The 16,456-nt window shown below is 43.8% G+C and overlaps 1 protein-coding gene across 1 annotated transcript in view; it reads right to left on the bottom strand.

The window, feature by feature from the left end:
- The window catches only part of LOC145405310 (A disintegrin and metalloproteinase with thrombospondin motifs 6-like), a 278,205-nt gene that overhangs the window by 63,279 nt on the left and 198,470 nt on the right, over positions 1 to 16,456 (bottom strand). Inside the window, exons 10-13 of the mRNA XM_080276730.1 lie at positions 4,142 to 4,388; positions 3,745 to 3,954; positions 3,436 to 3,541; positions 2,208 to 2,335 (exon numbers count right to left, since the gene is read on the bottom strand). Coding sequence (XP_080132856.1) covers positions 2,208 to 2,335; positions 3,436 to 3,541; positions 3,745 to 3,954; positions 4,142 to 4,388 — 691 coding nt within the window. The remainder of the gene's footprint in view (positions 1 to 2,207; positions 2,336 to 3,435; positions 3,542 to 3,744; positions 3,955 to 4,141; positions 4,389 to 16,456) is intronic.

Below are 16,456 nucleotides of genomic sequence, written 5' to 3'. Positions count from 1 at the left end.
AGACTGATAGATAAGTAGGTAGATAGACAGGCATGTAGAGAGAGAGAGAGAGAGAGAGAGAGAGAGAGAGAGAGAGAGAGAGGCAGGTAGGTACATACATACATATATTCATACATACGTGCGTGCATACATATATACAGTCTGTGGGGGAAGTTAATTTGGGGTAACGAGTTCCGAAGAGAAGCAGTTCGAGGAATAAGGGAATTCTGATTGGCAGAGGTTCTGCAGTATGGCACAGCGACATACCTACATATATACATATTTTTTTTTTACAAAGATGAACGGAGGAAGGAGAAGCTAAATATTTTTTTTAATCCACATATCATATTACAGGTGTCCTCCAGTCATAAAAAATTTGTAACAGCTGGACTTGAACTGCTGTACGTTGAAGTTTGGGGGGAGGGTAAGCCGAGGAAACGAGTTCCAAAGAGAAGCATTCGGGGAATAAAGGAATTCTGATTAGCAGAGGTTCTGCAATATGGCACAGTGACAGTCCACTCATAAGCACTACCAGATGCCCGTGTAGCACGGGTGAAGGGATGGAGGGGTGGCACAATGGATGCAACTTCATCTGAGTATTTACAATAAAAGAGTCTGTAAAATAATGCAAGGGGGGCAACATTCCTTCTTACCTGTAGGGGAGGTAGTTTATCTGTAACAGCAGGGTTATTAATAATTCCAACAGCTTTGTTCTGAACTTTGTCTAGTTGGTTTAGTGCAACCTCTCCACATCCACTCCACAAAGGTGAGCAATATTCTAGCTGTGAGCGCACATGACATAAATTACTGCCAACTGTTCGTCAGTGAAGAAGTTACGGATTCTGTACACTAATCCAAGTTTCTTTGTGGTGGTTTTTGCAAGAGATCTAGCGTGAGAGGTCCAACTGAGGGTATTGTTTAGTGAAACATCGAGAACTTCAATACTTTTAGAGACAGGAATATTGGTTGCATTGAAGGCAATAAAGGAATCCCGGTATATCTGTCTATCTGTCTATTGGATATATTTGGTTTTCCTAGCATTAAATGAGACAATGTTATTTTGTCCCCAATCAATGACCTTAGATAAGTCTTGATTTATGGAGATTGTTGTGCTGAGTACGGAGTTAGAGATACTGACTTTTGTGAATGGGTGGTTAAGTGTGAAGGAACTGTGAAACGCTGAATCATCTGCATATGAGTGAATGGGATTATGGGTGACGGACAAGAGATCATTAATATGAATGAGGAACAGGATTGGGCCAGGACTGATCCTTGTGGCATACCAGCATTAACTGAGTGGAACTTGGATCATACATCATCTACCTTTACTCTTATCTTTCTCTTCTGAGATATGAGGAAATCAGTGGGATAAAAGATGATAGGCAGTAGCAAGGAAGACTGGATAGCAGGGAACGGTGCCAGCTTTATAAATACAAAGGGGCTACTGCATGGGTTTCTCCATGTTAGTCAACTGATTGATGGTATGAGTCAAAATACTGAGTATATCAACAGTGGATCTTTCGTGGCGAAAACCATACTGTCTGTCACTAATTATGTTGTTGGATTCAAGCTGCTTAACAGTGTGCTTATTAATGACATTCTCAAATACTTTTCCAAGAGAAGACGTGATAGCTATATTGTAGGTCTGCAAACAAAGGGATCAGAGAAATTTCCTTTCTTTGGAATTGGGTGGACGTTGGTTTCTTTCCAAGAATTAGGGAATGAAAAAATACTTACGCATAGTCTGAATAATGTAGCTAGAACAGAAGCAAGTGCTGGAAAAGCGTTTTCCAAAATTATACATACATACAAACATACATACGCACATGTATACATACTATTTCTTTTACGTTCCACAGAATAGTGAAGATAACTATCTTAACATCGTCTTTTTGCACACGCTGCGAATAAACCTACCAGACATATTGGCCCGATGTCTCACTAACCATTCACCGATCTTATAAACGTCATCTAATTATACACATGACGAACTAATATAACTAACTCCTGACCATCACCTAAACTTTCATACATCATCCTCTAAATCTAAGCACATCATTATTTAAGCTTACGAACACCATCCTTACACGTATACACACCATCACCGAAGCTTGCACAACCATCCAAGATTATATAAACCATCCTTTAACCATACACACAACATCGCCCACACTGACACACACAGTGGCCTTACAGAAGTGTGTTACCCATCCTGAACAGCTACTAACCTTGCAAACGCCATGGATACACATGTCCCTGGTGCCGGGCCTGCATGGTGTGCCGTCCACTACGCTGTCACGAAGCTTCACACTGAAGAACTCGTTGTCCGGCTTACAGTCCAGCTGGCACGGCGAGTCTGGGGAGGGAAAGGGGCAGGAGTTCAGGTGTGTGTGTGTGTGTGTGTGTGTGTGTGTGTGTGTGTGTGTGTGTGTGTGTGTGTGATAAAGACACTTTAGACAAAAGGTTTATGATACTGCTGGCAAGAAAGTTAGACACTGGACTGCAAGAATGTTTGCAATATTGTTGGCAAGTGTGTGGGGTTAAAGGGTCAACATTGTTTGGACACAGAGGTACCGTAACATAGTCCGCATCAGTCAGGTAACTTGGCAACACGGTGTTGACGATGTAATTTGTGCTTTGTTTTTGGGCACAGGAAACGTATACTTTTGAATGAAAGCCAAGTGTTTTTGTGAATATGTTCAGCACCACCAGCAAATTTCTTTTTCTTCATCTTTTTTCGACTCTCTTCGAAACAATTCATTGAAGAAGGCTGTCATTCTCAACCGCAGCTCTGTCGACTTGCACAGCTTCAGAAATAGTGTTCCAAACCTATACTTTCTTCATTTGTTTTTAGAGCGTATGTCACCTGTATCCCATGTTAATTCATACGAATAATACGTTTGTCCTAACATTATCAATTGATCCTTGGCTTTTTTCATATTAACCTTCAAATGACGAGAAGTCACTCCTACGATGACTAAACTCGTCTGAAGGAACCAAGAACGAATCAGTGAAGAGTTTTGTAGTCGGCAAAGACCTAAATACATCTCATACGGCCGCAACCTTCAAGTACTCTGTCTGGCCGCATATGTGTGTGTTCACACGTAGCCCCATCCACACTCTTGGTGCCACAATGTTACCTATCAGTGCTGCCAACAAAGGCGGGGATCACATCTTTCATATGGAATGTCTCGACGCTGCTTTTGATGACAATAGTCAAGTTGTTTATAACACTGTAGTTAACATGGACACTAACTTACCGTAGGCTTCCTGTAAGTTTAGCCATAAAATAACAAGCTTTGTCGCTTCCCATGTGCCGTTCTTTTGATATAGAATCACTCATACATTAATTTAATGTGTGTGTGTGTGTGTGTGTGTGTGTGTGTGTGTGTGTCCAAGTAGATGTGAACATTGGAGATATGTGGGAAATACGAGAGCAAGCTATGATATACTGACGGTCGAACATGACAGGCAGCCAGGTGGGTGTTTCGCCCTTATAAGGTTGGTTGTTGTGCTCAGCGCACTGCACCGCACGGAAGCTCACGCCGTTCTCTGGACACTCCTGTAAGGAGGAAGGAAGGAGTTGTAGAACGCGGTTTGAGCAATTGCAGTATTTGTTTGAAACTGAAGAGGTTTCTAAGATCAAAATGCTGTTCATTCTTTTTAATACATTTTTCAAGAGAATTTCAAAAGTATTTTGTATCCCTGAGACCGGTGTCGATAATCACCATATAATAGTACCGATGATAGAGTTTGAAGACTGACCTGAGTGTTGCAGATGCGGTACTTCTTCCTGTCGCCGGTGCAGTACCTGCCGCCGTTGGCCGGAGCAGGATTGTCGCAGTGACGTTGCGCCGTGGCCACCCCGGCGCCACAGGTGCGTGTACACGGAGACCACTCCGACCACGATCCCCAGCTGCCGTGGATGGCCGCGGGACGCTCACCCATGGTCACACACTCGCCCGCCGAGCACCACTGTGGTGAGGCACGGCAGGGCATGGTTATACACGACCACCCCCACTACACACAGGAATACTCATACCAGACTCCATACACACCAACACCAGGAACAGGGATATTGATTAGCCATTATAAAGGTTTATAATGTTCATGGAAATGCGTAAATAAAAGGTAGGATAGGTAGTGCGTACGCTAAAATAACCTTATGCTTGCCACACTGTGTGCCCTCAGCAGCGGGCTCCATCCTGGTGATGCAGCGGTTGTTCAGGTGACACCACAGCGTCTGGCACACTCGCTCCACTTCCTCGATACCGTCGCAGTGCGTAGCCTCAGGGCCGAAGCTGAGACGGCACTGGTGGTCCGCGTCGTACATGGCGCCGGGGGGTAGCTCAGGGAAGCTGTACTCCACCTCGGGCGGCTCATCCTCCAAGCACGACCCCCACTCACGGCTGAGGGACGGGGGCAGTTCACAGATAATAAGCAAAGGTCAAACATACTACATACACACACACACACACACACACACACACACACACACACATACACACACACACGCACATACACACACACACACAAATATATATATACCCATCCATCCATCATCCAATCCTATTTTGCCCCATGAGGAACGTAAGAGCCCGGAGCTAGGCATGTTGGTCCTGACATTTAAGATGACAGTGACCAACCTCACTCATCCTTGAGTGTCATTACGTGAGCAATAAACCCCAACCACCCCTTGGATATAAACCTGCACCGGCTCAATCTGATTGGAGCTCCTTAATTACCCACTAATCTACCTCCTGTGCTTTCATCTATAGCTTCCTTTCTGGTCGTTCTATAGCTGCTGTTGCAGACGGCCATTGTTCTTCTCCTAGATCTATCAATAGTGGTGTTCCTCATGGCTCTATCGTATCACCGACTCTCTTCCTTTTATTTATCAATGACCTTCTGAGCTGTACATCTAACCCTATCCACTCATATGCTGATGACTCCACCCTTCACCTTTCCATTCGGTTCCCGCAACGTCCATCTCAGCAGTTATTTCAGCAAACAAGGGATGAGGCTATGGCACACCTAATGTCTGACTTGGCTCGTTTCTCTGACTGGGGTAAAAATATTCTTGTTGTTTTTAATGCATTAAAGGCTCAGTTCTTATGCCTATTAACCTGACAAAATCTTCCAAAGAAGTACCCACTAACGTTTATCAACATCCAGCTCAAACCTGAATCATCCTTGAACATGCTTGGGGTTCCATTCTCTCGGGACTTATCTTGAAAAGATCATATCACATTAATAATTAATGTAATATGATCTTTTCAAGATCAAAAAAAAAAAAAAAAATGGTTTTACGCCAGGTATCCCTGAGGAGCTAAGGCGTTGCCCCTGGGTAGAGGACTTCTGCATTGGAGTGTGTAGCATTTTATAACTGGATAGTAGAATTAGAGAAATAACGAGAGTGCAGCCGGTCGATGAATATGTTAGGTTCTCACGATGGAAGTGGTTAGGACATGTGTATAGGAGACAGGGAATAGTACGAGGTACACCAGGGTGGGTGGCACTTGGTAGGAGAGGTAGAGGAAGGCCAAAAGAGACGTGGGTGAGGACAATGAGACGGGAAGCTGGAGATGAGTGTTGGGGAGATCTTGAGGAGTTAGCACAAGATAGGATGTGGTGGTGTGAGTTCATCGAGGCCCTATGCATCCCCGAGGGTGCCACAGGAAATGATTGATTGATTGATTGATTGATACCCTTCCTGATGTCTACCAATGACCCTTGGGTGGATTCGATCCTCCGACCCTTCGGTCAGAGGTTTCATTCACTCGGGACTTATCCTGGAAAGATCATATCACATATCTTGTAAGGCCTGCTTCCAAGAGATTAGGTGTGCTAAGCCGACTCCGTACCTTCTTTACCCCTGCACAGTTGTTGACTTTATACATGGGTTTTATGCGCCCCTGTGTAGAGTACAACTCTCATGTGTGGGGAGGCTCCCCACATACAGCTCCTCTCAATAGGGTGGAGTCAAAGGCTTTTTGCCTCATTAACTCTCCTCTTCTGAGTCCTCTTACTATGGTCTGACAAATCTTAACTGGCAGCTCGGGTGTGGCGTGACCCTCTGTACAGTGGTGCCACGTTTCCTAAACCCGCGATGTGAAACGGCTGTTATATATGTAAAAGGCATCACAAATACGATAAACACATATGAATACAATGTTAACGTGTGTATTATAATATATGAAAGAACAGTAAAATTATTATGCATAAAATATTTACATGGCAATACAGAAACGTGGCATAAATTTTTTAGTGTTGCAAAAAAAAAAAATGTAGTCATCTTTATTGGCTTTTACCGTATTTCTGGCGTGGGTAATAATGTCACAATTATGATTATAACATAATGTGTAGGAATATATGTAAAAATTTGCCAATTTCTTAGTAAAAAAAAAATAATACATTTAATCCTCGTGAGCGGCAACACTCAGACCCAGTCTGACCCGGCCACAGCCTCGTATCACTTTGTGTCCTTGACTCAGACAGGATGGAAGCTCAACCAGCCCACTCCTCGCATCTACATGGTCAAGCTAAAGAAACTGTCTTCAACGTAAGGCAGTATTTTCTGAATGAGAAGGAGAATGGAGGAATTCTTGATGACATTTCGAAGGCTACCTCTCGAACAGCTGCAGCAACAAAAATGAGCGAAAGAACTGTTGAGAGAATCTGCAAAGCTGCAAGAGATAATGAGGAAAATCAGTCTCCCAAGTTTATGTCGCCCAAGAACAGGAAACGTGCAACACCCATTACCGATTTTTTTGATAACTTCAATGAGGGTGTGCTGCGCAGAACAGTGTTAAATTTTTATGAGAGGAAAGAAATCACAACACTTGAAAAAATTCATGAGGAAATGAAGACTAACCTTTCCTATCCTGGCAGCCGTGAGATTTTACAAAAGGTTCTCAAGAAAATCGGTTTTCGCTTTGGAAATGTTGATGGACGGAGATTCCTAATGGAATGCAATGATGTAACTTATGCACGGTGCAAGTTCTTGAGAGAAATGAGGAGACTTCGAAGTTCGGACAGAAACATCGTCTACTTAGACAAGACGTGGATTAATCAAAACTACACGGTTTCCAAATGCTGGATAGACAGCAATGCAGAAAAGTCTGTGGGAGTTAGGGTGCCCACAGGGAAAGGTGCCCGCTTGATTATTCTGCACGCCAGAACAAAAAATTGATTTGTTCCCGGAGCCGTCCTTGTTTTCCAACCAAAAAATGTTAGCGATTATCATGATCAAATGAATGCCGACACCTTTGAAAAATGTTTTAAGACTCAACTGTTACCTAACATTCCTCCATCTTCAATTATTGTGATAGATAATGCATCATATCACTCAAGGAAAATAGATAAGCCTCCAACTTCTGCAAGCAACAAAGCTACGATCAGAGAATGGCTGGAGAAGAAGGGTGTAACAGTGCCAGAAGGCCTCCTCAAGGCAGAACTCATGCACCTTGTGACTCGTCACATCGCAGATGCAGATACCAACTTCGTGATTGACAAGACGGCCTCAGAGCACGAACATAGGGTTGTACGCCTACACCCTTACCACTGCCAATATAACCCAATTGAACTGATTTGGGCACAGGTTAAAGGCTATGTGTCCAAAAGGAATACATTCAGGATTGCAGATTTGAAGCCACTCGTCCATGAATCAATTAACAATATTACAGCAGAGAACTGGACGATTGCTGACAGGCACGCAGAAAAACTGCAAGATGATGCAAAGAGAGATGTGGTGATTGACCATTTCCTTGATTCTTTCATTGTCACCCTTGCAACTTCTGATGAGGATTCATCGTAACTATTCTGTGAGAGATAGAGGAATAGGCCTGCTGGAGACACCTCTTGAAAAAAAAAATGCGCCAAGACTTTTACCTCCTGGGTGGTGTGGAAATAAAGTCAGACTGAAAATATGTACAATATAATGAAAAAGAAAATAACCAAAATGTATCCTAAAACACCATACATGAGAGAGAGAGAGAGAGAGAGAGAGAGAGAGAGAGAGAGAGAGAGGGGGGGGGGAAGGCAGGCCAGGGGAGGTGTTGAGGGAAAGATGGAGGAAGGGAGGGAAGGAAGGAAGGAAGGAGTGATTGAATATAAATAAATCATGGCGCCGCACCAGCGAGGTCATCTGGCGACAAATGTAACAATAATAAATATTTTTAAATATAAATAGATATAATATAAATTAAAGAAATGAAATCATAAGTTTATAAGTCACTCATAAAAGAAACAAAATTCCCCAGGGTGACGCAAATCTCCTCCAGGAGAGAGAGAGAGAGAGAGAGAGAGAGAGGGGTGGGGGAAGGTAGGCCAGGGGAGGTGTTGAGGGAGAGATGGAGGAAGGGAGGGAAGGAAGGAAGAAAGGAGGGAGTGACTGAATAAAAACAAATCATGGCGCCGCACCAGCGAGGTCATCTGGTGACAAATGTAAGACAATAGTAAATATTTTTAAATATAGTTAGATATAATTAAAAAAAAATAATGAAATGAAAGCATAAGTTCAAAAGTCACTAATAAAAGAAACAAAATTCCTCAGGGTGACGCACATCTCCCCCAGGAGAGAGAGAGAGAGAGAGAGAGAGAGAGAGGCCAACGCGCGTATGGAAAACGTGGCACCACTGTACAGACGTGCCCCACCCTAGCCGCCAGTTAAGATTAGTCAGACCATAGCTCCCTTCAGGCACTGTCTCTTCACCGCACTGTTGCCTCTTTATCTCTTTTCTACCGCTAATTCAATGGTCACTGCTCCTCTGAACTGTCTACATGCATCCCTCCACCTCTATGACGGGCGCGTAACACTCGTCTAGCAACAAACTCTCAACTTTTGTCTATCCAGCTCTAATGGAGGAGTTTACCGTTACTCCCAGTTGTTCATGTACGCAACAGGTCAACTCTGGAACTGTCTCTCTCTTGTCTGTATTTTCTACTTCCTACGAGCTCCAGTCTTTCAAAAGCAGTGTCCAGGCATCTCGAAATGAACGGTTCTTGAATTTAGCTCGTGTATTGTTTTTGCTTTTTATTTTTCTTGGAAGGAACGGTTTGTGGGCTCTTAGCCTTTGGTTCCTTCTTCCTTGCAAGAAAAGGCTCCATAATTTGGTTAGATGGTCACCACCCAGCGTAGTAAATGGTTTCCTGGTGTGCAGGAAACCATTTGACTTGTCACACAGTGCAGTCACTCATAGGCAGAAGGAAGATGAAAGAATGAACGAAAGACGGAAGAGAGGGGTGTATAGTCATCCATAGGCAGAAGGAAGAGGAAAGAATGAAGTAAAGAAAGACAGAAGAGGAAGGAAGGAAAGAAGAAGGAAGAGACGAAAAGGCAGACACCCAAGAGCAGTACAACATCGAGTGAGTGGATGGTGAGCGATATATATATATATATATATATATATATATATATATATATATATATATTTGTGTGTGTGTGTGTGTGTGTGTATACACGAGTACATATATATGCTGTCACATGCCCCTAACTGTTGCTAGACCACAAATTAAGCATAGTAAGCTGAATATTTGTCTGTCAGTTGTCACATCAAAAGTTTATCCAGGGTGGTCGTGACAAAGTCCCATAAAACTTACAATATTTGTCTTTGTTATGCTTAACACTGCATCTGTCACCAAGCCATGCATAACACTCAGTGCAGATCACACATCTTCAAGGAAGAAAAAAAAAAAAACTGTTCCCAATTTTAGTCCAGTTATCAGTCTAGCAGGTCGAGAACAACAACTCCCTAGTGCCACTCTGACGTCTGTTTTCATACCCTGATGAATATTAGTTGCAAAATCCAACAGAGCTGCTACTGAGGCCACCAGTGAGGAGGGAAGCGACCTACGTGACTGTGAGGGAAATGGTCGGTCGGGCAACACTAGCTCCGCATCCCACTTCCCTTATCGACACCCACCACCACACTTCACGATGAACTTCTACACACACACACACACACACACACACACACACACACACACACACACACATCGAATTAAATGAACGCCATCATTATCATCATCATCATCAGTCATCATCATCATTATCTTACCCTATTTCCCAATAAAATATAAAGGGGATGGGAAGAATCCAGAAATCTGAACTAGGGATAGAGCCATTACTAAATACGTATGGCAAAAATGAAGGAAACATTCTTTTCCCTAGTCCTTGTGTCACTCGTAGGGCATGGGTGTCTGGATGTGAATACTGTCATACTTACCAGAAGGGGAGGATGCGAGTACACAGGATTCACACCAAATCACACACACGACGTTTCCTCTCTCTTTAACTCCTTTACTTCCACTCCCCTTCCGGCCCTCCCATCCCCCTGCACACACTGACGTTCATATAAATACCCAGTATACGCAGAATACACAAGAAATCCTCACACAAACAGAAACTCATATCCATGCTCAGACTCACACAAACTTCATGTATATATAAAAATTCACAGAACCCCTAACATACACTCAAAAATTCATATACAGTGCCACAGTAGGTCAGAATACACAAAAAAGGTCACACACACACACACACACACACACACACACACACACACACACACACACACCGCTCGCTGGTGCAGTGGTAACGTTCCCGCTTGCCAACTGGTGGACGGGAGTTCGCGCCTCGCTCAGGTTGCGAAAAGTTTCACTGACGAAGTGGGTGGTTACTGTCCCCCTTGAGCAAGGGGACGGGTGTGTGCGTGTGTGAAGGTCACAGCCTTGCCCTTAGATCGGACTGTATGAGCTCTCAGCTCCCTTCCGGGAGGGTAAAAGCTGACCATCACGACCATCAAGTGATCCTGACCGACCCGGTGAATTACACACACACACACACACACACACACACACACACACACACACACACACGCACACACATACAGAACAACGCCCTCCCCCTCCCTTCCAGCACAGAAAGGCGACCACACACAGTCCAACACCTGGTCCTGAGGCGACAAGAGGTGATATACCACCCACAGCCCCTCTCAGCCCGCCCCCCATGCCCTCATAGTCCCTCCCGCCTGTTCCTGGAAGCCGCTCGGGTGTGTTGTGGGTCGGCGCTCGGGCGTAAGAGGGGCATGACTGGCACGTCCGAGGGCATGGGGGGGCAGGGAGGGGGCAAGAGAGAGAGAGAGAGAGGTGGCAATACGATGATGGTGGCGAGACTGGGGGTGACTTACAAATAAAACATTGAATTGGGAAGACAAGTAAATGGGGAGAGGGAGAGAGTAGGGAAGATGGTGGTGGTGGTGAGAGTGAGGATGGGGAGGGAAGGACTGCAAGTAGAGGAGGGGGAAGGGAAGGGTAATGGTGGGTATGGTGGGAAAGATGGTGTGAGTGAGTGAAGCTGACAATATACATAATGTGGGAATGAGACTGATAATATAACACTGTAGGTAGATGGCAGTGGGTGGGGTTGTACTGGCGAGGGTGGGTGGTACTGGTGAGGGTGGGTGGTACTGGTGAGGGTGGATGGTATTGGTGAGGGTGGGTGGTACTGGTGAGGGTGGGTGGTACTGGTGAGGGTGGGTGGTTAGGTGAGATACTGGTTGAGCATAATGGAGATGGTTCACAGGGGGTATGACGAGTATTGGAGTACGGCAGAAGGGGTACTGCAGGGTAATGGTGATGACTGGTGGTGATGATGATGACTGGTGGTGATAGTTATGACTGGTGGTGTTGGTGATAACTGTAGTAGTGATGATGACTAGTGGCGAGGATGGCTGTGGTGGAGATAGTGATGATTTGGTAGTGACCTTGGTGGCAGTGGTAATGACTGAAGGTGTTTATTGTGATGTGGTGACTGGTAATGATGATGAAAGGTGGTGATGATTGTGTTAGTTATGGTGGTAACTGGTGGTGAGTACTGTTATGGTACTGGTAATGACTGACGATAATTACTCTGGTGTGATGACTGGAGGGTGATGATTGTGGTGGTAAATGAGATTATTGTGGTGGTGATGAAAATGACTCGCAGTATTAGTGATGACTACAGTGGTGATATCTACGACAGTAATGGTGATGAATGTGGTGATGGTGATGATAGGTGGTGATGGCAGAGACTGTGAGGGTGATGACTGGTGATGTTGTGACTGAGGATGATGACTGAAAGCGATGACTGATGGTGATGGCGACGGTGGTGAATAATGTGGTGATGGTGGTGACTGGTAGTGATGACGGTGGTGAGGGTGAGGACAGTGAGAGTAAGGATGGTAGTAATACGAGTGGATAAAGTGTTAGTGGCAGTGGTGCAGATTGATGACGTGATGAATGGAAAATCGTGATGACGTGATAAATGCGTCGCACTGTAAATGGCACTGGAGATTTCCTAACACTTCCTCTTTAGCGATTTATTCTACACATAGGCCCTAAATATCCTCCAGTGGTATTGATGTAGGCCGTGTCTATACTAACACGATACGAACAGCATACGAGAGAATGTTTAGGTGTAATGTGCAAAATAAATCGCTATGGAAAAGGAGCTAAAAACCCTCCTAAGTCACCTACAGCAGAAAACGACCCTGTGGTGTATGAAAAAAGTAACACACACACACACACACACACACACACACACACACACACATGAGGCCACACAATAGGTTACTGGAATATTATCACCTTTTATTTATTTATTTATTTACTTATTTTTTTTTTAGGTTCTGCATGCTATTCCAGACGATTTTATTCAGCTTAGGAGGGATACCAAGTAGTATGGAGGTTAGACACAATCTCCACTAATTGCTTTGCTTTAAGAAGTTTACCATAAGTTGAATAAAATCGCCTGGAAGCAGAAAGAATGAACGTAATGAAGACGCCACCGGATTCAAATGGTAAACTCTCATGGTTGCGTCTTTGGCATTTTATTGCAGCAAACAACTGAAGTTTATATTATGGTTGGACACACTTCCCCCCTCTGACTTCCTCATGGCTGACATTAAAATTTCTTCAGCTGATGTATTTTCTGCCATCACTGGCCTCAATACTAATAAGGCATATGGGCCTGATGGGGTCCCTCCTGTTGTTCTCAAGAACTGTGCTTCTGTGCTTACACCCTGCCTAGGCAAACTCTTTCGCCTTTGTCTGCCAACTTGTACCTTTCCTTCTTGCTGGAAGTTTGCTCTCACTCAGCCAGTCCCAAAGAAGGGTGACCATTCCCAACCCTCTAACTATCGTCCAATTGCTTTAACATCCTGTATCTCAAAGTTTTCAAATCTATTCTTAATAGAAGAATTTTAAAGCATCTTTCCTGTCACAACCTTCTTTCTGATCGTCAGTATGGGTTCCGTCAGGGACGCTCCACTGGCGATCTTCTCACCTACCTTTCAGACTCCTGGTCATCCTTCTTTCGGGACTTTGGCGAAAACTTTGCCATTGCACTTGACATCTCAAAGGCTTTCGATCGAGTCTGGCATAAAACTTTAATTTCCTAACTGCCCTCCTACGGTTCTATCCTTCTATCTGTGCCTTCATCTCTAGCTTCCTTTCTGGTCGTTCTATAGCCGCTTATTGTAGACGGCCATCGATCTTCTCCTAGATCTATTAACAGTGGTGTTCCTCAGGGCTCTGTCCTATCACCAACCCTCTTCCTTTTATTCATCAATGACCTAAGATGTACATCTAACCCTATCCACTCATACACTGATGACTCCACCCTTCACCTTTCCATTCGATTTCCGCAACGTCCATCTTAGCAGTTATTTCAACAAACAAGGGATGAGGCTATGGCACATCTAATGTCTGACTTGGCTCGTATCTCTGACTGGGGTAAAAATAATCTGGTTGTTTTTAATGAATCAAAGACTCAGTTTTTGCACCTATCAACCCGACAAAATCGTCAACAGGTATACGCACTAATGTTTAATAATATTCAGCTTAATCCTGTATCATCCTTGAACATGCTTGGGGTTTCATTTACTCGGGACTTATCTTGGAAAGATCATATTACATCTCTTGTAAAATCTGCTTCCAAGAGATTGGGTGTGCTAAGCCGACTCCGTTCTTTCTTTACCCCAAACACAATTGTTGACTCTATACAGGGGTTTTATCCGCCCCTGTGTGGAGTACAACTCTCATGTGTGGGGAGGCTCCCCAAATACAGCTCTTCTCAATAGGGTGGAGTCAAAGGCTTTTCGCCTCATTAACTCTCCCCTCTTACTGACTCCCTTCAACCTCTGTCTCTTCGCCACACTGTTGCATCTTTATCTCTTTTCTATCGCTACATTAATGGTCACTGCTCCTCTGAACTGTCTGCATGCATTCCTCCACCTCTACGACGGGCGCGTAGCACCCGTCTAGCAGCAAACTCTCATCCCTTTTCTGTCGAACTCTCTAATGCAAGAGTTAACCGTTACTCCCATTCCTTCATTTATGAAACAGGTCAACTCTGGAACTGTCTCCCTCTGTCTGTATGTCCTGCTTCCTATGATCTCCAGTCTTTCAAACGCAGTGTGTCCAAGCATCTCGAAATCATTGGATCTTGAATTTGGCTCTCTCTTGTATTTTGTTTTTCTCTTGGAAGGAACAGTTTTGTGGGCTCGTTGCCTTTGGTTCCTTTTTCCTCACATAAAAGAAAAAAAAAACATAAGAGCCGTCACCATTAACCCTCTTGTGGTAGGGGTGGTGCTAGTGTTTTTATTCCGGACATCACCAGGCGACTTTATTCAGCCGCGAGTAAGTCATGGGAACCTGAGACAGTTAACTACAAACATTGTGGGTGACAGTTCTGGTCCGCCTCAGCAGACAACACGAGGTACGGCTGAGGACATAACTGCCGCTGCATTTCATTATGGTCAATATCGAGAAGGTGAGCAACTATTTTTGAAACCCAACAATGCAAGCTTCGAAACCCAGCAAGTTTTTCAGAGTATTGTGGAAGTTTCATAGATGTCCAGCCGCCTTTCACTTGTAGGACGGTACCTCTCGCCGAAACTGTTTGCGTCCTGGGAATTGTACGTGTCTTGAGGATTTAAATAACGTCTTGGGATATCCTGTAAAAATAAAAATCGCAGAACTAAAGGCGCCATGATAAAAAAAGAAAGAAAAAAAATAGGGATAAAATGCATATTGGAAATTGAAAGGCACTTTGGAAATTAAAAAAGCATCTTTAGAAGTATAATACGTCTTGGAAGTAATTATTAAAAAAAAAAAGTTTTGGAAATAAAAAGGTCTTGGAAAATTACAAGAAGTTTTAAAAATGGAAAGCGTTTTGGGAATTAACAGTGTCTTTGGGGATAGAAAGCGCCCTGGGGGTTAAAAAGTATCACGAGAATTAAACAGAGTCTCAGTAATTATTTTTAAAAAAGGTGGGGAATAACGATTTGAGTCTTGGCAGTAAGAAGCGTATTGAAGCTTAATAATCGTCTTGAGGTAAAAGCGATCTCTAGAACAACATGAACATTGTACCTCTTCTGTGTTCATTTTTCCCTGCCCGTGAACAAATAAACATCTACCTCATCCATGTTCAAATATCCGTGCACGTGAACGTCGTGACCAAATGAACACCCACCACTCCCTTGCGCATTTATCCGTGTACGTGACAGATGAACACACGGCTCCCCCGGGCTTCTGAAAGCCAACTCTCCCGTCTTCTGAGAAGCCAGTGCGGAAGCTCTTCCTTAATTGCTGCTTACTGTATTCTGACTACCACTAAAGTTTTCCTTCCTTGTCTATTCCACCCTTCTCCCTCTTCACCAGCTGCACAACTGGGGACCTACCTATTAATTTGATTATTGTTTGATATATTCTAAGGAATGGCTGGTAGTTACTAAAAGTTAAACTGCCTGTCTTTTTAACCGTAGTGTAGTTGACAGGCATTAATCTATGTCCTCTCTTCGCATGGATTCACCGCGAAAACATTTCCCTTCTGATCGGAGTTTGAGGACAGTAATAGATGGGTACTGAGAACTGCATGCTTTCTAAGATATCTAAGTCGTAATCATCATCAGCCTCACCTTAACACTATTTCCCTCTAATAAATCCACTGGGGGCCATTCAGCAATAGAAAAATTGGAACAAAAAAGTAGAACAATCAGTGCCCAGAGAAATGGTCCAGACGCATCCAATTTCTCATCAGGCAAGTTGCAAACACTCATCAGTTAGGGCTGCAGCTTTTATATGCATCTCCATTCACAGTTCATCCTTCCAATTCTGTCCATCAATTCTTCTATTTCCTCATCATTTATATCTTGCTTAGTCAAACGTTCACTTACTACATCCATCCATGTTCAGTTTACGGTAAATAGTAAGTGAACAAGCTTACTACGGACCATCAGCTAACAGTAATGTGAGAAGGATTAGGAACAGACTGGTAGACATGGTACTCTCTCTCTCTCTCTCTCTCTCTCTCTCAGTACCCACACCAGAAAGAACATATTAACTCTCTCTCTCTCAGTACCCACACCAGAAAGAACATATTAACACAAAAGATCCCACATAAAGATCACAAGGACACATAAAAATAACTGACACG

This window comes from Coenobita brevimanus, chromosome 66, assembly GCF_032717465.1.
Source record: "Coenobita brevimanus isolate Jiangsu-jjx chromosome 66, ASM3271746v2, whole genome shotgun sequence".
In the NCBI taxonomy this organism is placed as follows: domain Eukaryota; kingdom Metazoa; phylum Arthropoda; class Malacostraca; order Decapoda; family Coenobitidae; genus Coenobita; species Coenobita brevimanus.
The sequence above is the reverse complement of the archived record's forward strand: the minus strand, read 5'-3'. Positions and strand labels throughout refer to the sequence as shown.